Source organism: Vitis riparia, chromosome 7 (genome assembly GCF_004353265.1).
Source record: "Vitis riparia cultivar Riparia Gloire de Montpellier isolate 1030 chromosome 7, EGFV_Vit.rip_1.0, whole genome shotgun sequence".
In the NCBI taxonomy this organism is placed as follows: Eukaryota; Viridiplantae; Streptophyta; class Magnoliopsida; order Vitales; family Vitaceae; genus Vitis; species Vitis riparia.
The window spans coordinates 2947255-2973667 of record NC_048437.1 but is presented as its reverse complement, the minus strand read 5'-3'; the positions used below and the strand labels follow the sequence as shown (position 1 = coordinate 2973667).

Below are 26413 nucleotides of genomic sequence, written 5' to 3'. Positions count from 1 at the left end.
TTTAAGATTTTCAAATAGATATTTGTTTAATAAACCATTACATAACAATTTTTAAAAAATGTTTTCAAAAACCGTTTTTCAAAACTATCTTCAAAAACCGAATTGTTTTTCTCATACAAAATGGCTTGTTTTGCTCATGCAAAATGGCTTGTTTTAAACCCTCATTCTGCAATCATTTTTTACAATTTTCAAGAGGTTTTGAGGAAGTCATATCATCATCATCATCCCCATCAAACCATGTAACTGAATGACAATCTCAACCAATTCCAAAGCCCCCAAATCCTTCAAAGCCAACCCAGATTTGGAAAACCCATAAACTAATCCCCATTAAGGACTCCAAATTCTAGAAAGGAATTTCTTCAAAATAATATTTTTGGTTTTGAAAAAATTGAGAGAAAATGTAAGGAAAAAAAAAAGAAAGAGAAAATATAAAATAAATAAATAAATAATAAATTTAAACTCGCTAAATTATTTTATATATATTTTTAAACTTAATTTACTTTTTTTTCTTTAATTAAATAGCTTAAAACACATAAATTTTTAACTTAGTTTCAATTATATTTTATTTATTATTTATTATTATTTTTATGATAAAATCAAATATGAGAAAACCATTTTCTTCAACATTTTTTTTTATTTTTTTAATATTTTCTGGCAACCAAACAGAGCACAAGGGAGCAAAGAAATTGGAAGTTTTGGCTACAAAGAAATTATTGCTGCTGTTTGTACTAAGAGATAACCGTTTTTTGAAATGTTGGTTTGGAATAGTTAGTTAAAAGTTAAAGCTAGTTAGCTTCGCCGCCTTGATGCCAACGGATATATTGTCCTAGCAATGGGTCTTCAATTGTCCTTGGTTTTAATTTCAAATATGAGGGTAGTGTTGTTGGTGCAAAAGTAAGGCATTGTAGAAAATCACATTGTGTTCGAAATGATAATTAGTACTAATTTTACTCCTATATTAAAATATTTTAAAAAAATAATTTAACATTATTCATATTAAATTCAAGCAATCGAAGATTAAAGAAGAATCGATAACACCTAAAACAATCAAACTTGTTGTATTTAGATTTAGAAAAATATATCAAAAATCTAATAATATTAGATAAAAAATAAATGAAAAATCATCATAAGAAATATTCTTTAATTCATGTAAAATAATTTCACTACTTTAATTCAATTCGTAATAATTAAAATATAATCATTGATTTATGTTATAAATCGAGATATTGAATTTAAACCATCAATCACGCGTAAATCAATAAAATTGGTGTGTAAGAATTAGAAAAATTTATCAAGCATGCAATGAGACGAACGAAAATGAGAAATCATCATCACGAATATTCTTCGATCCATATGAAATAATTGTACCGGTCTAATCAAAATCAAAATAATTTAAATATAATCATTAAAAACTAATCATTCCTACCAAAACCCTAATTTTATTGTAGTTGAATAGCTCGAATTTTCAACAATGTAGGGCGTGGCCTAATGCTAATTACAAGCCTGCATTGAGCCCTTGGTTGACTACACACCAAGGTCATTCAAGTCAATGGCTTAGATCCAAAGATTGAAAACAATGTGACTTTGGATTTTATATCAAAATTCAAGGTATCCAAGCATATTATATATTCTAGGGGAACAACTATGGGTAGATGACTTTGTCACAAAATAATATGTTTTTGGACCGATGTGGGAATGTCAACCTATTACACCAAAAATATTATTACAAACTTGGAAAAAGCAATACATGGTAACTTGTAATGGCAAACATGGTAATAATGGCCATGACTTTTATGGCATAATCACATAGCTTTAGGGTAAGTGGGACCCATATTTTTTAACATTTCTAATTATAATTTTTTTTTTTAAAAAAAAAAGGGCCCCACAAAAATGTGAGGGGGTTTTTGATTTTTTGTGTTGTCTCCAATCATTTGGTAGTGGTGGCACATGAGGGGACCCCAAAGCTTTGGTTTTTTTCATTTTCAACTTGTGGGGTTATTTTTTTCTTGGACATATGAGTGGGGGTAGTACATGAAAGAAGAGCAATTCATTTTGTAGCCCAACAAGTCTATAAAGCGACTCAACTTTTTTCCTTTTGGCTTTCGAGGGGAAATGGGGATCTTATGGGTGTGGGGGGAGAGATTTCAAACGACTACAAGCGTAGAAAATATAACAGTGCCCCAAAACCGACGGTGGGTGTGGACAACAGTAACTCTTGCAAAGAGTTTTTTTCCATCCCATCGCATCAATAATAATAAATTAATAATATAATAAAATGTATTAATTTGAATATTCACCTTTTTCTTCTTTTTTAGATCTAAGCTGACTATTTGTTAAAAAGTTACTATAAAATAATCTAACAACAATCTCTCATCATTCCTTTTGTATTTTTCTTAATATGTTTTTACGTGTGATGGCGTGCAACAATGTTGCTGTCAAGCTTAGGGACGGATCCACCCAAATGATAACTCTTTGAACATATTTATATGATGCGATGTCGAATTTCATAAAAAAAAACTTAAAATATCTTTATTAAACATTAAGTGATTTTCAGATGAGACGATTAAAATTCAATCCAGTAATACACACATTTCAAAATAATCATAGAATAAAAACCTTAAAAAAAATAAAAAAAAAGTTTCACATACTCTAAAGTTAAAGGTAGTTTATCGGATATTAAAAGATATTATTTATATCATGAAAAGATAATATTTATTAAGTTAGGGTTGCAACTTGGATTGATTGGTTGGGTTGATGACCAATCCAAGCTTAATTCAAATTAAAAAACAACCAATCCAAGTCTAGTCTAACTGTACCTCTAACTCACGGTATTCAACCCAACCTCATTTTTCTAAATTTGTGTTGAACTCGGGTTAATTAAGTTAGATTTGAATTGATCAAGTTAAACTTAAGTTGATTGAGTTATACTTGACTTAGTCAAATTGATTGGGTTGTATAATTTAAAATCCATAGTGATTTTTAATTTTTTTATATATATATTTATACCAAAATTTAAATAATAAATAATACAAAAATTTAAGATAATAAAAAATAAAAAGATGAACATAAACTTTTATATATATTTAAAAATAAAATAAAAAAGTGTATGGTATAAAAAAAATATGTATAATATAATTATAATTTAATATTTAAAAAATCTAAAAAAAATAAATATTATCATATTGGATAATAAACATTTTAAATATTATAAAAATATTAAATTAGGTTCTAGTTAAGCTTAGGTTATTCGAACATTAATTCAAATTCAACCCAAATTAAGTTTAGATTGATAAAACTTAATTCAAACTCAACCCGAGTAATGAAAATGTTTGTCCAAACCTACCTAAACATCGGGTTAGATTGGACTAACGCATCCACGTTATACCCATAATATTTATGATGATGTTTTTTTTATTGAAAAATATATAAAATCCTAATTAAATATATATATTAAATTTAGTTTTTCTAAACTCAAATTTTTATTTTATGATTTTTGCAAGGATGCCTATGAAAACTTACTTCTCATTTTCTAAAACCTAATTGAAAGACAATATCAATCATTTAATACTAACCACATTTTTTTTCTCTGGTTTAATTTGAAAAACAAACCTTTACCTAATTATGATTTTAAAATATAAAAATTATTTTTATTTAAAAAAAAAAATCAAATAATTGCTTCAAATAGCCAAAAACTTTCCTTTATCATATGGTTTTGGAGGAATATAGATGTGGGGTTTTGTAACATAACACATAGACCCCCATATAAAGCATCGTTGGTCGGCAACTGGGCATCGGACTATTGGAGCATGGGGTTTTCTTCTCCAAGTATTGGACTTTGTGTACATAGATATCTAATAATCCAACTCCTATGTCAACTGCCAAATAATGATGTCTACCTTCTTTCTCCATCCTACTGCACTCACTCCACTAACCATTATATATATATAAAAGCAACACTCACAACCCTCTAGGAAGCCATGTAAATGTTTCCGCCTCTGCTAGTAAAGTATGATTCCACTAATACTTGCTGATTCGATGAGTATTGTCTAGGTTATTAAACGAGGGTATAAACAATTAAATGATATTTTTATTTTCAGTAGATATTGATTTGATAGCATTACGATAATTTAATAATAAATAAATATTTATTTAAAGATAAATTTGATTAATAAAATATCTATATTGAAAAAGAGAGAGAGAGTTGAAAATGTTTTCATTTATTTCATTTTTTTATTTTCTAATATATATTTTAAAATATTAAAAGCATTTCAAGAATAATTGATACTGCTTTTTAAAATATATTTTAAAATATTAAAAATACTTTAAGAATAGTCGGGTTTTATTTCTCGGTGAGCCGTTCAACCTTTTCAATTCATGCCCATAACTTTTTAAATATTAAAAAAATATTATTTTGTTTTTAATTTCAATAACTAAATTTAGAAACCATAATTTTGGAGAGTAATATATTCGTTAAATATAAAAATAAAATTATATTTAAATTTAAAATTAATTTTTGTGAGAATAAATATATTTTTTGGTTTTTATATTAAACTCTTTTTAAAAATTAAATTAATTAAACAAATCTAAAGACTAATTTTCTTGTCAAAAAGGAGTTTTTAATTTTTTAAAACTTCTTTTACTAATCATCATTTCACACGATGCCGTAGGTTTTGGATCAGACCCCATAAGTTTGAAAATGGAGTAGGTGGTGGAAAATTGGGTGGATAAGGTGTGGGAGGCCACACCCATGAATCCATGGATCCCTTCTGTTTTATCAGAGGAGGAGCTGACACGCTCATCACGCCCATTCCATGATTGGAGGTGAAGGCCGTGGGGTCACCACCACCACCACCACCACCAGAGGCGACCACCACCACCACCACCACCAGACCACCCACTGCCACTGGCTTGTACACAAACAGCCATTTTCATTTTTCACATAAATTAAATTGAAAAAGAAAAAAAAAAGACCATGATTCTATGATGTGATGCTTTGGCCTGAAGGCCAGAAGGGAGAATGTGTGCACACACCCCAACCTCCCCTCCCACTCTCTGATACGGATAAAACTGAACACCGCCATCCAGCGCGCGTGCAGTGTGTTTGTCCGTTGTCTGTTTACGAAACGCCTAAGTCTGTGATATTGTCAGCACGTGAACACAGTTGCTTGAGTAGGTGGTGGGCGTGTATGTAGATGGACCGTGAGAGAGGTCTTGTCATGACAGCTTACTGGGGATGGCATGTCTCTGGCAATGGCAGGGATCTTGGAAAACAGATAATATAGAGAGAGGAATCTGAGTACAATGCAGAGCGAGAGGAAGGAAGGGCAGCGTGGAGTCATGATTGATGATTCTTATGGAATTTGGGATGATTGAATGATGGGCCTTAAACCCCCTGCCCATTTAATTCCATGTTACATGTCTTCTTGTTTGGTGAAATCTTCGATTTTTGGTGCGTTCCCTAAAATTACCATTCTCTCCTCTTTCTCTCTCGCAGCTTCATTCTCCAACCTTTATTCCATAAGAAGAAAGAAAAAAAAAACCTCTTGACTCGTTTATTAAAAACGCCTTTAAGAAAAATTATTTTTTATTTATATTTAATTAGTGTTTTATATCATTTTTGTTATGTAATATAACAAATATATATATAAATATATTAAAAGAATGATATGTTATGACTGTGTTGGCCCATAATTTTGATAAGCACGTTAACCTTTTTTATATCTGAAATACAAAAATTTTTAAGCCTTAGAATATTAGAAACATTTTTTATAATCAATATCAAATCGATTTTAAATGATTATTTGTGAATTATTTCAAGTGATTTTTTAAATAAAAGTTTATCAAATATCTAATTTCATATTAAGAGTATGTCTGGTAATACTTTTGAAAAAAACTTCTAACTTTTTTATATTTGAAATTTTTTATTTTTCAAATATTAAAATGCTTATAAATAATTGATAAAACTACTACAAAATAACCTCTAGATCACTTTCAAGCTTTAGGTATTGTTTTTTATTCTTTCAAATTTATTTTCAAACTTAATTAAGAATGTGTTTAATAATGATTCTAAAAAAACGTTTTCAATCTTTTTAACACTTGATTGATAAAAATTTTCAAATGTTATAAAGGTTAAAAACGTTTCCTAAAATTACTACCAAACGAGTTCTAAGTGTGTGTTTGGTAGTGATCGTATAAAATATTTATAGTATTTCTAAGACTTGAATGAAAAAAAATTTCAAGTGTTAAAAATATTAAAAATGTCTTCGAAAATCACTATCAAACACTCTAATTTTATGAAATATTTACAAGAGTAAAAGATTCTTAACTTTGATGAAAATTATGATAAAAATTAATATTTATTATTTAATGATTTATATTATAATTAAATAATTGATTTAAAACTTATTATTTAATTTATATTTTAGATATTAGATTATTTGATAAAATCAACTTAAAATTTATTTCAAATCATAAAATTAACATATTTACCTTATTAATATAAAATAATATTTTATTTTTAAAAAATACATATTAAAGTATTATAAGGACCTAAAATTTTATAAAATATTTAATAAAAGAGATGAAATAATATTTTACTAATACATAAATACACAACAAATTATTTTAAAATTAATATTAAAAAATCAAACAATAATTATATTGCAACTTACAAATGCAAAAGTTGTGGTTGTTTTTTATATTGATCTTGAAGCTAAGGAGAGTTAAAGTGGCAATGGAGATGGAACACCAATTGACGTCGAGGGACAATGGAGGCTGTGAAGTAATAAAAATTATCATGGAAGATCATGGAGGTTACTAAGATTGATAAGGATAAAAAAGTAAAATGAATATATAAACTTAAAAAAAAGTTAATTATTTTTATTTATTTCTTAAAGTTATTTTCTCTTTTTTAAGTTATAGTATTAAATTATTATATTAAATAAATTTAATTTACTTAATTATTTAAATTAAATTATTAAGTCGCTTAAGATGGTTTAACAAACACCGACTTAATAGGGCATCTAACATACATTTTATTTCATTCATCATCCTGATGTCATTTTTGTTTAAATCAACTATAAATTTTAATAAAATAGTTGTTTGAAATATGAAATTTTAAAAAATTGTATATATAATTAAAAAAAAATTGGGAGAAATTACAACAAAAGAAATCCTGTAAAAATCAAGATAAAAGCATTTGGGAGGGCCGCAACCATAGTCAGCTAATCATGAGCAAAGACTTGGAAAGATTAAATTAGGGTTTAGATATGGTATCTCTATCAATTAGTAAAAAAGAAAAAGAAAAAAAGAAAAAAAGAAAAAAAAAGATTTAACCAAACATTATTTTAGTGTAGGAAAGCAGAATCCAATCATTATAACCATGTTAAAGAAACCAACCCCGAACGAGAAAATACTAAAAAAAAAAAAAAAAATTAAAAAATCCCCAAGAACCAAAAGGGCATGTTTGGGAGGAAAGAAAAGAAAATGAGGAGAACAAGTTGATAAAGCTGGAAATGGATTAATGGGATTAATCTAAGAGGCATAATGGCCACCTATAAACAGAGACAAAAAGAAATGATGTCGTTCGCCACCCCCACAAACTCTTACACAGAAAAGAAATATTTTTTTATAATTTATTAATTTTATTTTACTTCTTCCTGTACATGATGTAAGATTTTATTCCTGTGGTACGTAAAACTGTGACATCATGCCCACGCTAGCCTTACACATCCAAGGTTTAATTTTAATTCTCAATTTTTATTTTATTTTTCTCTCAAGAATAAATTCATTACACTGCTAAGATAATAAATTTTTTATTAAATATAAATTTTTAAATATGAAATTTCTTTTATTTTTCATTTAATTTAATATTTTAAAATATTAAAATATAAAAAAACTTTTAATTATTGAAAAATGAATACCCAATTGTAATTCAATATTGCTATTAAGTTTAAAATCCAATATATACTTTGGATTTTAAATAAGATTGAAAGTGACCTTGAACATGAATTTTACTATTTGAGGTGATGACTCTACAATAAATAAATAAATAAATAGATATTTTTATACTTTCAATCATCAATCACATCAAATTATCCAAAATTATGACCAATAGGGATGTAAATATTGTTTTTTATTTAAAATAATTTTAAACAATACCTTGATTTAGAATAAAAAGGATAATGAAGACTAGTAATGACATAACATAACTATAAATTTTCAATGATACAACTTTTATTTTGAAGCATAAAATCTTCCTTAAAATATTTTTAAATTAAATGAATATAAACCTTTTAGAAAGTGTTCTATTTTGATTTTAATTAAAAATTAAAGTTAAAATTAAGTAATAATTTTTTAAATCAAAAAACATAAATAATATAAAAGTTTCATTAAATATTAATTATTTAAAATTTTTATTAAATTAAAAACCATTATGTTTTTAGTCGAAAAAGCTAATCCAAACCTGATAGTTAGGTTTTGAGTTTCAAATTTTGTCCTATTGCTCCTACTTATTTCATGAATTTTTGCCACAAATGGACCACCCCACAATTTTCCTTTCAAACTAATTCTTCATCATACAACAATAACCACCATTTCATAAGTAAGATTCCTTTTGTATCAACCATGAAATTAATCATTTCACCTAAGTGACCAATACCATCACCACAACAATTATTAATTGAACAAAAAGATCACCCCACACAATGCCTAAAATTATGCAAATTTACTAACAACCCACATGATAAAAAAGAAAATAAAAACAATTTAAAAAAAAAAAAGAAAAGAAAAGAAAAGATAAACCCATGACCCACCAAGAAAAATTCTTTACAAAAAGAAGCTAGAAAGTTAGAGGGATGATTATGTGTAATTGAAGGGATGATAACAATATTATTATGGGGTGGGTTTGGAATTTGAGAAATGGTGGGTAGGAGATGTGGGAGTGGGGGAGCTTTGAAGTAAGTATAGATATTTATATATATAAGAAAAGAGTGATTAATTAAAAAGAAAAGAAAAGAAAAGAAAAAAGAAAAAAGAAAAAAGAAAAAAGAAAAAAAAAAGGGAAAGAGTAGAGAGAAAAGGTGAGAGGCTTTTTTTTCTGCCAAAAGTCAAATAGGGCCTCTTTCATCAATCATAATGATATCTTCACCGCCGATGCAGAGGAGGAGAGATTTGCACCCAAGATTTATCATCATTGCATCTGATATTATTTTTCTTTTAGGGGGAGCCCAAAAGAAAGAAAGAAAGAAACCGTAGGAAAAATAATAATGATATACAAAAGAGAAACCCTAGAAAATGATAGATGTGTGTATTGCACTGTTACCCTTTATTCCCTTTTTGTAAGGTTTGTGGGTTAATCATAAATTTTTTCACCTTTATTTATTTATTTTTTTATTTTATTTTTTTATTTGTGAGATTTTTGTTCTATTATTGTGCACTCATCTGTTATCTTCTTTTACCCTTGTTGGATTCACTTTATGGTGACCATTTTTTTTCCATGCAGTTCCTTCCAAATTGCACCATTTTTTCTCATCCATGGCTAAGAATTGTTTTGTGTTATTTTTAGATTTATTTATAACATGTAGAAATGACAGGTTGATTGATTTTAAAATGTTGTAGATATAGAGTTTAAAAATTTACGTAAAGTTTTTGAATCAAATTAATAACTTAATATTATTTTCGAATTATGATTTTTGATTAATATATTTGGTTAACTCTTTACCTGATTTTTTTCCATGTTTAAAACCAATTTGGATATGAAAATAAAGAACATCATGCATCACTTTTTGTTTTTTATTTTTGAAATTTGGGGTGTTTTCTAATTTAATTTTATTGAGAGTGGGAGAGAGTAGTTAAAAGGGGAAAGTGGAAAGTCATACTTCTTATAGGTATTGGGTTACTTTCATATCCAATAGTACCTAGTTTTATTCTCCTCTTCTTCCTGTACCCTAGAAGTTTGAGAGAAAATCTTTCTTGTTCTTTTAATCTAGACTTCTTTTACATATACATGGTCATATAGATATAGATATCATCCTTGGTGTAGAGGAAGAGAGAGAGGAAGAGAGCACAGTTTCACACCTCTCCTTTAAAGGAAACCAAACAGCTTTGTCTTTGATCTTCTACACCCTTCACAAGAGACAGGGAGAGGGAGAGAGGGGGAGAGAAAGATAGGGAGAGGGAAAGGGAGAGAGATGTCTACTTCTCAAGCCATGCTGAACCAAGGCTTGTTTGAGGATCAAGAGATGCCCTCACAACTGGGTTTCTATTCTTTTCATCCCAACTTGAGTTTTCCACAAGTTGGTTGCCAACAATCCCTAAAAGCCTTCAACATACCCCCTTCACTTGCAGCTGATGCTCCTTCTTCTCTCACTGAAGCCCTCCTCTCTTCTGCACCAACAAAGCAAAGAGAAGACATCACTCCTCATTTGGGAGGAGCCCAACTCCTCTCCTTGCAAAGATCAACTGCAAATCTCTGGTAAAAACACCACACACACATCCACCTTTGGCAACAATTAATTTTTTCATTTCAAGGGTTTACATGCTGATCTCTGTCTGTCTCTCTCTCTCTTGATCAGGGCTTGGGGAGAGGTGAATGAGTGCTTGAGCAGCAAGAGAAGTATCGGTGGAGATGACCACCTGGGTGTCTCTGCAATGAAGATGAAGAAGATAAAAGCCAGAAGAAAGGTGAGAGAGCCTAGGTTTTGCTTCAAGACCATGAGTGAGGTGGATGTTCTTGATGACGGTTACAAATGGAGAAAGTACGGCCAGAAAGTTGTAAAAAATACCCAGCATCCCAGGTTAGATATTCTACTCAATTCTCCAACAAAAAGTTTCATTATACTCAGTTTTCAAACTTCAATCTCTCTCTCCATATTGTTAATTTTGTTGGCATCATTAACGGGCTTTAGCATATTTTTATGGGCATCATCTTTGAATTAATCATGAATGAGGAAAAAAATATTGTAGGAGGATGACCAAAAAGAAGAAATCATTATGGGTTTATCACAATGAAAGATCAAACAATATGCAGCAATTGATCTCCATATGTATGTAGTGTAATATTGAAAGAAGATTAATTACAGGATCCACAGGCAGAAAGTTGATACCACAGAGAAATATTTAAGGACAAAATGAGTGAGAAAAAGGAAAATGATTACAAACATCAGAGAAGTTAAAAATATACCCAAAAAAAAATGATTAGACAACTTCCATGATGAGAAGCTTACAATGTACAAAGTTCACTCACACACACCCCTATAAAGAGAAAAGATCTCTCCCCATCTCTCTGTCCATATACACATTCTCTCTCTACATTTCCAGCTGGGAAACATCTGTAAACAGACATTGAACCATAATGAAGATCCTCATTTTTTACATGGGTTGAGAAAGACCTTACTTTCTAGCTTTTTAGGGCCTTTCCTGTAAGTGTTGAGGCATGCAATACACATATAAAGTGTAGACCTATATATTCAATGCCATGCATATATAGTATTACCTCTACATATGGTGTTGAATAAATGAGTTTTGGCATGAAGAACCCTTTCTGCAGTACCCTTCAAAATGGGTTGAAGCCAAAAAGAGATAAAACCCAAGTTTGAGAATGGGATTGGGATTGGGATTTTTCCCTTTTTCAAATAGTTTCGCAGTTGAAACATTACTTTTGAGGTCTGGTGTGCATTAACCCTTGAATAACTTGGCTAGTTTGACAATTTGTCTTGAGTATACTACTGAATTTGCCAATCTTTTGAAGAAGAAATCCATGCCAAACCATGTTTTTCATCATCATGCCTTGGGTTAGGGTTTAACCATAGATTTAGTCTTTGATTTTGCTTGAATTTGACGGTTTCGGGCTGAAAATAGTTTATTTCATACTGGGTACTTGGCAAAATACCACAAAACTGAGAACAAGAAGAACTGCAGATTGGGAGAGAAAGAAACATACTTTATGGGTTCAAGGGGAAAAAAAAGTCCAATTTGAGGGCATACTTTTGTCCTTAGACCGCTGTTCCCCAAGTTTCTGGCTTTTTCCCAAATGCAATCAATGGCACTGTTTCATAGTCCATGCAAGATTACATAATTTTCAACTTCACAATGATTCTTTAGAACATTTTTCATGGTGTTTTCTCCCTGTAGGAGTATCTTTTTCTTCTGCTTGGCGTTATTTCATCTCAAGATACTCATTTGGTATCCATAACAATACAATAATTTTTCTTCTTCTACATGCATGCAGGAGTTACTATCGTTGTACACAAGACAATTGTCGCGTAAAGAAACGAGTCGAGCGACTAGCGGAGGATCCAAGGATGGTGATAACGACGTATGAAGGTAGACACATTCATTCGCCCTCCCACGATTTAGAAGAGTCGCAAGCTCCATCCCATCTCAATAATTTCTTTTGGTAGTAAGCAAAAGCTAATTAAGACCAAAGTACTGATCACAGCTTTATCGGTCGATCGATATAGATTCCCCCGAGCTTATGCCTGAGCTTAGCTTAATTAGCTTAGCATAGCTAGCTTGATGTATGTCCTGCAACCTTTGATGATAATGTTGATCATTAGTGGCACAAAAATAAAACAGTGATGTGTGTAACATGCCCTTGTTTGTTGCTGCTTAGTAAATAAACGATTACAATTTTGTTTTATAATAGATTGGTTTCAGTATCAGTAATCTTTGGATCATTGTCTTTGATTGATTAGTGATCTTAATCAAAGTGATTCGAACGATTCTTCGGGTTTTTCCCTAGCCAATGTTGGAATATTTCTGTAACTTCAGGACAAGAGGTGCCTCCTCACAAAGAGGGTTAGAGTGACCAGGTTCGGGCAATTGTTTACCAAAAACCCTAGAAAAACACAGGTTTCTGCATGGTCGTAAGATCGAATTAATTAAATTGGCTAATGAATTAGGGTTAGGGCATTGTTGGTGCTCACTAAACTCCAAGATGATGATATGCATAATAAGCCTAAAAACGAGGGTGTTGTCTCCTTTTTATGTAGCAATATTGCTGTTCAGTTTTTTAGTTTTAGTAGATGTGATATGCTGTCTTGTTGGGTACCAAAAGGCCCATGTTTCTAATGAAACGGAGCTCCAAAATTTATATATCATGATTAAATTACAATGGGTACAATGTTGGTAATTTTATGCTAATTAATTTAATTTCGATTTTTTTTTATTTTTCTATTTTCTTTTATAAAAATAAAATGACTAAAGTAAAATATGGTATGCAATTTTTTTGTATTTTAATGGTATTTTGTAATGGAAATGGGAATTATTTTATATTATGAAGAAAAAATAATTGAAATTATGCTTTCAAAAAAAATATCTTTTGAAAATAAATGACTTTAAAAAATGTGAAAACATAGCTCTTTTCTGCTGTCATTCCCATACAGGCCCAAACTGAATGGGCGGGCGTCTCTCATTTATGGGCCTGGCCTGGCTTTGACTTGGGCCAATTCCAATATATATTGAAATTAGAACAGAGCCCAAGAATTAATACTTTGATGTTTTTTAAATAGTTTTGAAAAAACCATTGTCTTTTTAATGTGAACTTTTGGGAGTTAAGCAAGGGAACAATACAATTACTTGAGTCGGTATATGAAGTCAGTCGATTTTAATTAAATTAGAATCAATTATAAGTAATTTATTCATCAATTCAAACCAACCCCACTTAACAATTGAGTCTTCCTCCGAACCATAATTATCGGTAAATAAAAAATAAATTTAAAATCAATATATATATATACCTTAAACTTATTTTACTTATTTAACTCTTCTTTATAATTTAAAAATATATTAGTTTATTACCAATTTGAATTATATTTAACTTTCTTTTTTATTTTTCGTGGTAAAACCAACTATAAGATAATCATTTTTTATGACAATTTTTTCTCTTTCCTTGATACTTTACTAGGAATCAAACATATCCTAAAAGACCCGGACTCGTTATAGTCCCACCTATGATACTCCAACCGCCCCATGAATTAGTTGTTCCTAAACGAGTCATGAAGGGTATAACAAACATACCTTGTACACATTGGATCAAGAGCGGGATCAGAGGGATCACAGTATCTCTTAAGATGCTAGAAGCTATAAAACAATCATTTTTTTTTTTTGGCTCAAAATCAGTCTTCAAATTCCAGATATTTTCCAACAAATTCCTGAAATTTTGAATTATTTCCATTGTCTTGTAGTACTATATGTATCTTATCTAGCCATGGCCACCCTCATGGGCTGCCACTTTAGCCTGCCCCCCTTCATTTTCCTGGGTCCATACTCTTTCTCAATAAGCCATCATCATCTTATGGTGCATATTGTTCTTCATTTCTACCCTCAGCATATGTCCCCTGGGCTCAAGAAAATCCAAACCAACTCTAAAAAAAAAATGGTCCTTCTTTAGTAGCTTGTCATTCATTAGGTCAACTCCACTGCTCACAATTGCTATTGTTGAGTGAGGTCTACATATTTTGTAGGTGGGTCAAGAGAATCGAACCAAGATTAAGATCCTGTTTGCTAACTGTTTTTTAACTTACAAAACATGTTTACTATATAAAAAATAGATAGGCTTTTCAAAATTTGTTTTATAAACAAGTTGTTTTTTAAAACAAATATGGTGTTTTGAGTTTTTTTTTTTTTTTTATAAGGGATTCTAATTAATAATTGAAAAGATGAAAAATACTTTGAAAACTTTCGTATTGTAATAATGTAGAAGTTTTTTTATTCATAGAAAATAAGTTGGAAAATTTTGGTTTTTTAATATTTGAGTTTGCAAATAAAATTTTATTTTTTGAAAATAAGTGAAAACGGTTCTCCAAAAAAAACTCTATTTGAGAAATTAAGCATGAAAAACAATTTGCTCGATTTCTTATTTACAAAAGTAATCTAATATAATGTAAATATTTTTAAAGTATATTTTATCTTTTTAATTATTATTTAGAACACTTATTAAGAGATGATTAAAAACATCTCAAATTTGTTAAAAGAAATTATTTATTTTGATAATAAATTATGAAAATACTTCTTTTTATAAAAAAAATTGCCAAACGTGAAAATTGTTAAAAATAATTAGCAAATGTAGGCCAAAAAAATAAGACTTCAAGCCAAAAGAAGTGTCATTTTCTTGGCTTTTTACAAAATCACCCAAATAAGCATCAAATTGAGTTTGAAAAAAGACAAAAAAAAAAAAAAATCTTTATTTTAAAAGTCAATCCAAACAAAGCATATAAATTTATAAAAGATATACAAATGTATATAAATTCCAAGAATAATTGAAAGGCGCCTAATAAAACACAGTACATATCTAGGTAGGTAATAGATATGAAATTGTTTTTAAAGCTTAGGATTTATATTGGCATTTTCTTTCCTTTCTAATGTCCACGTAATAATAAATTAATTCTAGATGGTATTTAGGCAACCTAAAATTAAATAATTTCCCCTCATTTGAAACCATTCATTCGTTCATTATATCTAAGCCTAGCTTGGTCTTAGAATTTCTACATTCGCTGCATATATTAGACTAGACTCACATGGCTACTACTGTTTTACTACTTCCAATGTATCTTGAAATTCATAGGCCATGTAATAATAGAACCCCAACTTGCCTTCCATGTGAACCTTCCTGTTCCTCCTCAAATAATTTTAGATACGGATCACCTCCAGAATGTCTCTGTCTGGGACAAAAATTGACAGCTATGTAATTATCATACAAAAATGAACCCGATTTCGGATCGGGTTGATTTGAATCCGATCCTGACTTGGGCCTGATCCTGGGCTTGGGCTTGGACTGGGACTTGGGCTTTCTCAGGAACACAGTAAAAAGGAGGGGTATGTTTGCATAAATTGAACTGAATTTCGTGGTGTTCCAATGAAGCCCACCATCATTACCTTTTATTACCAAATTACCCTCCAGATGAACCATGGTTAGCAGACAAAGTTTCAAAAGTGGATTGTCCTCGCTTTTTAAACAAAAACAATAGCACGTGAGGGCTACTAATCTCGAAATTAATCTTCATAAATTATTACTCATATAGTTCCAAAAATTTTTAAAATAAAATATTTAAAAGGGGTGTAAATTATTTTATTAAAAATATAAAAAGAAGGGTCATCCTCGAAAAGAAAGTGAAGACCGAGTAGACGAGAGCTTTGTTCGATACACTCTCTGCTCATCGGAAAGCCACCACGTGGTCCCTCGTGACCCGCACGTCCAAACCCTGATTTCTAGGTCTACCACCATCCACCATTAAAGTTCTAAAACCCTACCATTTTCCATAATAATTTCTTCACAGTCTAATGTATATCCCACTCACACCCAAGTTTTCCCCCTCCTCTACCCAAAATTGATTTGAGGCATGTTTTTTATTTTTTTGTTGATTTAATTAGAAGCGAGTACTCAAAAGAGTCAAAACTTAAGCTTTATTTCATTTAAGTGAAAGCTAAGACTTAGCCAGCTGGCACAAACCGAACCGCTCACACCGGAGACTCAGTGTTTATAAGCACACCGAATCGAATCCGGAGGCGGTTATGAAAGCGGGGCGCGTGATGGTTAGGGACTAGTAAAAACCGAAGCGTGATTGCTTTGGAATTTTAAACACACATACACAAAAAAAAATAAAAAAATCAATAATTCCAATTAATTAAGAATTAAAAAGGGCGCGTAAATCGAGCGCGTGATTTAAAAAACTGGATAGTGTGCGATGCAGAGTTGTGACTTGTGAGAAACACGATAAAATAATCGGAAAAAAACAAAGTGTGGGTTTTTTTGTCGTGTAGCGATGGGTCCACTTCTGAGCTATCGCACGTGGGCAGATGCTGAGCTGCCCCGAGGGGAAGTTTTCAATTATTTCTTCTGCCCCACTTGCCCCCATACACCGCCCGTGCATTGTCCCCTGCCCGAGCCTTATCCGGTCAGGATCACACGTGTGCAGCGCCTCCATTGTGCTTGGCACGTGTCTTCCCTTTTTGCCCTTAATTTTTTAATTACTCCCCAGTGAACTCATTGTTCATTGAATTCCACCAAATAACATACTTGTAGTTGTAGGCCACACATGGACAGTTGGATTTTTGTAATATTTTAATGAAAAATATGCTCCTCTGTCTTTCACCAAGTATTTACTCACATTTAATAATAGATGGCACATGAATGTGAATATTTAATGATGCTTGTAAGATTATTTTCAACTCTAGTGATGGTCAACTTTGGGATGGTAGAGAAATCCACGTCAGCTCTCACATGCACTCTTTTCTTTTCTTTTCTTTTTTGACATTATGTACAATTTTATCGAAAGAGGATTTGAATGTCCTTTTCTTTACTTTTGAAGAGGTTAAAATATTTTATATGAATGTGTTTTCTAAAAAAATCTTTTGATTGAAAAAAAAAAAAAAGGAGTCTAATAAAAACACATGCAATTGATGGTAGGAGTGACCATACTTTGGACTGAATTAGAAACTATGAATGTGTACTTTATTATTTTAATCGTTGATCATATTATAATTTTTTTTAATACTATGATCATATTATTTATTTTAATAATTACTTTTTTTTTATAAGAGTTCATACTAAGGTAATTCGGATTTTAGTTATAAGCATATTGTCCAAGTATGAAACCACTAGTTTTAAGCTTAAAAAGGGATCACTGATATTGAACATGAGAAATGATATCATATGTTGTCATAATTCATCTTATTTTCTTTTTAAATACTCATTGTTATGGGTAAATGTATATTATTGGAATATGTAATTATTATTATTTTTTATTTTTAGTAATTACACTATTCTAAATAATAAGAATTTTTTTTTTTATTTACAAATGCAAAAAGTGAAAAGTTTTGAGAAAGTAATCAAATTAGCTGATTTATGGTGTGGGAGTGGGGGAGTGCTTGGCTTTCCCAAGAATGTGAGTGGGACCCACGGGCGTCTCACGTCGATGATTTTTTATTTCTTTCTTTCATAAAAGTTGGGCCCAGGATGACGTGGCAGCCGGTGAAGAAAGCAGGACCTCATCCGGAATGGGGGCTGTCTTACGTACGCGTGGGTGCGCAGTACGCCCACATTCACGACGGAAACTTGGGCGCGTGGACCCCACGCACCCCAAAACGGGCACCGATCCCGTACGACCTGGCCCATGTCACCAGTGGAAGGACCTCCCTCAACCACCTGTGACTGCTTTTTACGACAATGACAACCACTGGCCGTACACGTGGATAAACATTTCACCCAAATTAAAAAAAAAACAAACAAAAAAACGCACTGTCAGTCACCACCACCATCTCCCATTCATTAAACCTGGATTTTGAAAAAAACCCACACTGCAAGCTGTCATTGATCCATCCCTAGATTTTTTTTCCCATTTTTTATTGAATATCCTACGTGTAAGAAAAAATAAATTTATTTTTTAGATCCTGTTTTTCATGTATTATTAAATTAATTAAATCTAATTATAAAAAAAATTCTCTTAATTAAATTGATTCCTACATATTATTATTACAATATATATATATTTTCGTCATGTGCCGTTAATTAAATATAATTTACTAAAAAAATGAGCTATAGTTATAATTTATCAAATAAAAAATGATTGTTGATTTTAATAAATTTTATATATTACAATTCTATGATCATGCGGATAGGTACCAAAAAAATTATTTTGGACCATCGGATATGCTTAGATGGGATTTGACTATTTGTTTTAATAGGTTTTATTTAATATTTATTATAATTTGTACGTATGTTAATATAAATATATGAGGTCGAAAAGTTATTTTATAAATATTTATAAAATAGAGGTATGAAAAAATAAAATAAATAAAAGAGGATAAGGTGGAGAAAGAGTACGAAGGAGGGCGGTTTGAAGGGAAGACTCGTTAAGGAAACTAGAGTGTTCAAGGTCAATTAAGGAGGGACCAGAAGGGCACCGCAGTGTATTACGGAAGGCGACGTTGTAGGGTAGCCCCTCAGACAATAACAGGGAGAGCATTGGCCCATGTGTTACCCACCCTGCGCGTATTAGCGATAGCTGCCACTCAGAGTTTTTGCACCACAAAATTAATTATTTATAATTAAATAATTGGCCAATAAATAGTAAATAATTGCTAGCTGTGTGCTTCATCTTTCCACTGTTCCCATCATCTTCGACGATGGCATAAACAGACGAGCTTCATTTATTTCTTAAGCTATGTTGGTTACGAAAAGCTATAAATTTTTTTTTTTTTTTTTCTTTTAGGCTATGTTTGGTTCCCGGAAAATTTGAGTGAAAATGCGAGGAAAAGTAGAAGAAAAAAAAAAAAGTGAAGAAAAATAAAAAAATAGATTAAAAGTTGATAAATTATTTTTTTTGTTACTTCAAATTCATTTTATTTATTTTAACTCATCAATATAAAGATTAAATAATTTAAAAATACATAAGTTTTAATTAGTTTTAATTATATTTAATTTTCTTTGATATTTTTTATAGGACAATCAAACATGAGAAAATTATTTTTCTTAGCATTTTTTTTCCTTTGTACTTTCCGAGAACCAAACATAGCCTTAAAAAAATTATTGATGTTAATTTTTTTATTTTCTTTTTTTTTTTTCACATTTTTCTTCAAATTTTGTGGGAACAAACACAACCTTCAGAAAAATGAGAAAAAAAAGTTTACGAAACAAAATGAGCAAATTTTTTTTAAAATAATCTATATCTCTTTTGAATTTAAGAAAAATAAATTTTTGAAAAACTTTTTTATTATGTTTAGTTTCCAAAAAGTATCAGAAAAAAAATTAAGAATTTTTTTTTATATTTAATTTTGTTAAGAAAAATAGAAAAAAAAGTCAAATATAATTAAAATTATTAAGAAATTTTTAAAATTTTAATCTTTATATAAAAAAGTTAAATAAATAAATAAAAATTTAAAAAATAATATCAAAATAATTTATGAAATTTAAATTTATTTTTTATTTTTTTTCTCTCAATTTGGTTTTCCTTTGCATTTCCTTCAACATTTGTACCAACCAAACATAGCCTTCCATACATGTCATGAACAAAAACATAAAGATTGGTTAAAAATAAATAAATAAGGAGTAATAATGACTGGGCGTGCCCAAAAAGTTCATCAAATTCATACAATAAATAAATATTAAATTTTGATTTGATTTTTGAGATCACACCATCTTAAATAGGTTCCCATAAATATAGCCGTACAGTCTTTGTACATGTTGTCCTCCTTCATTTGTTTGGCTTAACTGCCTCCACTCAACTTTGAATCTTAGATCATTCAAAAAAAGAGAGGTTGTTCTTTTTCTCCCTTTTTCCTTCTCCTTTTCTTCCTTGCCAACCAAGCTAAATCAATCCCAAATTAATATAATCACAAAATCATCTCATAATCAATGAAATTATATATGATTTTTGTCTTGACTTGTCACATGTCATGGGTTACAACTTGATTTAAAACCTTTTTAATTATATAGTCTATGATTAAATTAGGGTCAAAGAGATTTTCGGTGTATGATTGAGTACATTGAGTACCCTAAATTTTAATTTGGTTGCCAACTAATATGCTAGCGTTGTCATGCAATAGTTGATTTGATTAGAGTTTGAAAATAATTATCTAATATTTAATTCGCATCCACTCGTGTTAATTAACTTTTGTAAAATCTTAAATAATAAATAACTATCGAAAATTACTCATCATATAATATATTTATCAAATTAAAAATATTTATATAACTTATGTTTGGTAGTAAGGAAAGATTAAAAGGGAGGAAAATAAAAAATAAAAAATAAAAAATAAAAAATTAAGTCATTAAATTACTTTTAAGCGCCATTTTAAATTTATTTTACTTATTTTAAATTTTTAATTAATTAATTTAAAAATAATTAAATATATAATTAATTTTAAATATATTTTATTTTTAAAAATATTTCCTATAATACAACCAAATATTTTATTTTATTTTATTTTATTTCTATAACAAATCAGAGATGAGAAGAAATGAATCTCTCCTCATTTCTCAGAAAAAAGAAGGAAACATTGAAAGCTTCTTCATGATTACTAACAAGTTTAGCAAGAAAATGGAGAAAAAAATGAGGGAGGAAAGAAAGAAAATAAATAAAAACCAAAGCAATTGGGAGAAGAAAGGGCCAAAAGAACCCTCCACTTGGTCACCATCACTGAGGTCACAGATCCACCCAGCCAGCACCCTTTTAAGGATTAGATTGCTGTGAATCCCATGTTCTCTCTTTCAGAGAACACTCAGAATTCAAACCAGGATTCACACAAGTATAACAAACTCCATGAAACTAAAAATATATAGAGAGAGAGAAAGAGGGAGGTGGATGAATGTACAGTGATTGATAACAAAGTTAAAACAACCTTTTATGTATAAATAACAAAGATTTCAGAGAGATACATGATGATACATACATTAATGGGTAGAGATACAGTGGCAGTTTTATACCATTTTCAAGTGGAAAAAGATGAGGGAAAATCTTTTTCCTCTTTTTTTTTTGGAGCTGAATGAATCATCATCCACTTCTTCTTTCAGCTTTGGAGTTTTTTGTTTTTGTTGTTGCTGTTGGGTTGGTTGGTCTCTTCTTGTTTGGTTTCAAAGAATTCCCAAGAAAATTGACTGAAGTTTCCCTGCTACTGCTTGCTGAATTCCGGGACTTCTTTTATGCTCATTTCTACCATTTCCACTGCACTGAAGCCTCCATCCTCGGTGGCTATGGTTGATGCAGAGTCCAGCCCAGACCCTGCTTGGATCTCCTTGAACATCGCCATGACTTGAATCATGGTGGGCCGCCGCCATGGCCGATCGTCCAAACAGGCACACGCTACCTTTAAGTGTTGCAAGAGCTCAATCTCCAGGTTGGGGTCCTCCTTCATGAGCTCAGGATCGAATACATCGCTTATTCTCAGTTTGGCATGCTGCTTCACCCACCCCACAAGGTTGTTATCCCCAAAATCAGCTGAATCTGTTGGTTGCTTCCCTGTTAGAAGCTCTAGCAGAACTACTCCATAACTGTAGACATCGCCTTTTGTAGAACATCTAAAGCTCTGGTAGTACTCGGGAGGGACATAGCCGGGGGTGCCTGCAAGCGTGCTGACACTCAAATGGGTGTCCATTGCGCTCATTAGCCTAGCCATTCCAAAGTCAGAGACTCTGGCTTCAAAGTTTTCATCAAGCAGGACGTTGCTCGATTTCATGTCGCGGTGGATGATGTGGGGGATGCAGTTATGGTGGAGGAAGGCTAATCCCCTTGCAGCTCCAATGGCAATCTTCCTCCTAGCTGCCCAATTCAGCTTGATCCCAGCCTTTTTCCGGTCATGTAGGATGTCTTCCAGGCTTCCAAACCTCATGTATTCATACACCAAGAGCCGTTCCTCCCCCACCTTGCAGTAGCCCAAGAGAGGGACGAGGTTTCGGTGCTTGATTTTCCCAATGGTTTCCATTTCAGCCGTGAATTCCCGGTCCCCCTGTCCGCTTATATGTATCAGCTTCTTGATGGCTACTATGCTTCCATCTTTCAGCTGAGCCCTGTACACATCGCCAAAGCCACCAGAGCCAATAAGGCTGTCATTGTGGAAGCCATTGGTGGCTTCAAGAAGATCAGCAAAGGTGAGCTTCCGAAGGGGTTTTTCAAATGTGGCTAGGTTGATGCTCAATGCTTCCCGGGCGCCAGTTAGCTTCCAGCTAACATTTGCAGTGCCCGAATGGGAATTACTATCAATATAAACGTCAAGAGTAGAATCCTTCTTTTTCCTCCTTTTTCTCGTCTCAATGGCAACTATGATCAAACCAAATATGCAAAACAGGGAGAACAATAAGCCCATGGCCACACTCCCCACAAGGGATGCTTGTCTCCGATGAGATTTCTGATGCTGGGTACTTGAAATCGAGTTGGGACCTCCCCCACAGGGGGAAAGGGGAAACCCACAGAGGCCAGAATTGTTAGCGAAGCTCAAATTCGGAAACGTTAAGAATTGACCTGATTGAGGAATCGTCCCAGATAGATTGTTGTTAGACAGATCAATGTCATTCAGCATGGAAAGGCCAGACAGAGATTGTGGAATTGTCCCTTGAAGCCTATTGTAGGAGAAATCAAGAATATTAACATTCTTCAAGCCTCCAAGCTCCACAGGAATGGCACCAGAGAGATTGTTATGAGCCAAATTCAGAATATACAGATAATAAGGAGTCCCCAGCTCCTTTGGAATGCTACCTCCCAACATGTTATACGAAAGGTCCAGAAAAATCAAAGACCCGTTATGATTGAATGTGGGATTTGTCCTACCCTTGTACACTCTAGTGAAGTTGCATGGATTCCTAGTCGAAATACGGTCCATCTCCTCCTCTCTGATTCCCCCATACTCTAGCAAATTCCCAGCTCCATGGCACTCCTTACTCCCATCATTCCTAATATACACATAGCTCTTCCCTGTCACCAGCCCAACAGCGATATTACCAGACTGTTTGAACAGGGCGGGCGGGATGGTGCCAGTCAAGTGATTGGTATTGAGATCCAACCATATCAAACTGCGACAATCCCCAAGCTCCGGCGGAATGCTACCGTAGAATGAATTGTTCCCGAGCTTGAGGATGGCAAGATTGGATAGCTTACCGATCCACCCGGGAATCTCACCACTCAACCTGTTGTTTGAAAGGGAGATCCAATTCAAATTGGTGCAGTTGCTAAGGCCGTCAGGGATGGGGCCGGTCAATTCGTTAAAATCTAGAATCAGATTCTCGAGGGTTTTGAGGTTCATGAGCTCCTCTGGGATCTGTCCATGGAGCTGATTCAACCACAGCATCAAATGCTGGAGCTTAGTTAAGGAGCCCAGGCTGGAGGGGATCGTCCCTGTGAGGTAATTGAAGCTGAGATCAAGGGAGACCAGCTGAGAACAGTTGCTCAGAGCCTCTGGTATACGACCAGTGAACAAATTGTTCTGAAGATGAAGCTCCTTCAGGCTGTTCCTGGGATCTCCACACAGTCCGGATGGGATCAAACCCGAAAAGTTGTTGGAACTCACATCCAAAGTCTCCAAATTCATCAACTTGGACAGAGATTCCGGCAAAGAACCGACAAAATTGTTGTAAGACAAAGAGAGCTTCCTCAAATTGGTCCATTTCAACAGAGTATCAATCGGCAAAGCGCCGGAGAAGTTGTTTCTAGATATATCAATGGATACCAGAGAAGAACACGACTGGAAGTTGCTCGGGACCGTACCGGAGAGGTTGTTGGAGGAGAGGTTGAGCTCGAGGAGAGTGGGACAGGCGTCGGCGAGAAGCAGAGGTATGCCACCCTGGAAATCGTTGCCGGAGAGATAAACATACTCCAAATTAGCAGTGGGCAGCGCCGGAATCGCGCCGGTGAAGTGGTTGCTGGAGAGATTGAGGTGGTTGAGCTGCTGACAGTACGCGAGCTGGTTCTTAATCTCGCCGGAAAATTTATTGGCGGAGAGATCCAGATAGTTGAGAGCGGAGCAACGACCCAGCGATGGAAACGCAGAGAAATTATTGAAAGAAACGTCCAAATACTCCAAATTTCCACACCCAGAGAGTGGTATACTTCCATTGGCGTTGTTCCCCTTCAAGGCCAAGCTTTTCAGCTGGCGACACCCGCCGGATAAAATCCACCCCACCACATTCTCGCCGGATATACGGTTGTTCGACAGGTCCAACACCTCCAAACCGGTGAACACCCCGCCGGAATCCGGCCTTCCGGCCGTAAACTCCAGATTGTTCCTGGACAGGTTCAGAGACTTCAAAGAAGAGCACGACACCAGATTTCCCAAATCCGAGATCGACCCAGATACGGTGTTGTTAGCAAGATCCAGGGAGCTCAGCAACGCGCCGCAACGAGACCCGGAAACCGACGAGACAGCTCCAGTGAGGTTGGTGGATTGCAGAGAGAGAAACTCCAACCGGTCAATCCCCATGAGGAATGTAGCCACGTATCGAAGCTCCGCATTCAACTCCACGCTGGTGAGATCCAGAGACGATACTCGCCCGCCCTTGCACGTAACTCCAGTGAAGTTACATGGGTCTTTGCCCTCCTCCCAGTTCTGAAGCACACCAGGATTGGGCAGCGACCTCTTGAAGCTCAACAACAGCGTCGCATCCTTGGAAACCGCCGCTAAAGCCACACACAAAAAACTCATGAACAAAAACAAGAAAAACAAGTGGGTCTGAGAGTAAGAGCGAGAAAAAGCTTTCATCTTGGGTCCTCTGAAACCGGTGCTTTCTAGGGTTTTAGTTTCATGGGTTACACCATTAGGGAGAGAGAGAAAGACAGAAACAGAGAGAAGTGAGGACTGGTTTTAGAGAGAGAAAGTGTAGGGAGAGGGAGAGAGAGTCAAAAGACGGATTAGGGAAGGTGGGAAGGGTATTTATCTAGTGGACACAGCTGTAGCTCACATGCCATGTGACCCTCCTGCTCCTCCTCCCTTCCCCTCCTCCTCCTCCTCCCCCAAAAAACTCTTTTTTTTTTCTTTTTTTTTTAAATAATAATAATAGTTATTATTTTATACTTTACACCCCTCAAAATAAAAATAAAAATAAAAATATAATAAAAGGAGTTTGTCTCTCTAGCTTTAGGCGTACGTGTGATTAACGATTGATCCATCACTGTCAATTAATGGGAGATTCCTCCTCTTTAATTAATTCACCTTTCTCCTCCTCCTCCTCCTCCTCCTCCTCTTATAATAATGGTAATACTAATGATCTAATGATATTAATAAAGATTTGCATGCAAAGCTACTTTTGGAGAAAAGACCGTGAAACCCCTGCCACCTTGGAGCCATGCAATTACGTATTTTTTTATTTCGTTAAATTTCTTTTTATATTTAAGTATTTCTTGAGATGATTTTTTTAGTGAGAAGTTCTAAATAAGAAATAGTTTCTAACATACTATATTAAAATAAATAAAATATGTATATTTAACATTTTTTTAAAGTAAATAAATATTGAGAAATATTTTTTAAAATAGATTGTTCAATAATTATCATTTTTTGGGAAAATAAAACTATTACTGTATTTGTTTTTTAATATATATATAGAGAGAGAAATGTATAATTTTAACCAAATTACATTTATTTTTCTATTTTTTTAACAATATAAAGTAATACTAACTCTTATATAAATTTTGTTCTTAAATATTACAAATATTTTCTTGAATGCATTTTATGCTATTTTTAGAATGCTTTTCTAAATATTTTCAATAAAAATATTTTAGGAGAATTGTCTATCAAGTGTTTATATATAAAATATTTAAAATATTTTAAAATTTTTTTCAAACAACTAATTAAAATAAATAAATAAATTTACCACTTCATAAAATTACTACTAAATAGACTAATATATTTTATAGTCATTTTATGAAGTGTTTTAATTTTTTTAATACTTAAAAAAAGTTAAAAACAATTACTAAAAACACTAATAATAAAA

The 26413-nt window shown here is 32.5% G+C and overlaps 2 protein-coding genes across 2 annotated transcripts; one reads left to right on the top strand and one right to left on the bottom strand.

Annotated features, from left to right (window-relative positions):
- The first annotated feature begins 9947 nt into the window (after positions 1-9947).
- LOC117917826 (probable WRKY transcription factor 13) lies at positions 9948-12666 on the top strand. The gene is made up of 3 exons (XM_034834244.1): positions 9948-10474; positions 10575-10796; positions 12230-12666. Exons 1-3 carry the CDS (start codon positions 10191-10193, stop codon positions 12399-12401), a joined length of 678 nt encoding a protein of 225 aa, XP_034690135.1. The 5' UTR covers positions 9948-10190; the 3' UTR covers positions 12402-12666.
- An 8633-nt stretch (positions 12667-21299) lies between these two features.
- Positions 21300-25368, bottom strand: LOC117918334 (systemin receptor SR160). The gene has a single exon (XM_034834902.1). It carries the CDS (start codon positions 25183-25185, stop codon positions 21610-21612), a length of 3576 nt encoding a protein of 1191 aa, XP_034690793.1. The 5' UTR covers positions 25186-25368; the 3' UTR covers positions 21300-21609.
- Positions 25369-26413: the final 1045 nt, after the last annotated feature.

What these genes read in the sequence shown, in the direction of transcription:
- LOC117917826 (XM_034834244.1), top strand. Translation starts at nt 10,191, where the DNA reads ATGTCTACTTCTCAAGCCATGCTGAACCAAGGCTTGTTTGAGGATCAA. An exon ending in AGATCAACTGCAAATCTCTG is followed by an intron (nt 10,475 to 10,574) that starts GTAAAAACACCA and finishes TCTCTTGATCAG; the next exon opens with GGCTTGGGGAGAGGTGAATG. An exon ending in AAAAATACCCAGCATCCCAG is followed by an intron (nt 10,797 to 12,229) that starts GTTAGATATTCT and finishes ACATGCATGCAG; the next exon opens with GAGTTACTATCGTTGTACAC.
- LOC117918334 (XM_034834902.1), bottom strand. Translation starts at nt 25,185, where the DNA reads ATGAAAGCTTTTTCTCGCTCTTACTCTCAGACCCACTTGTTTTTCTTG.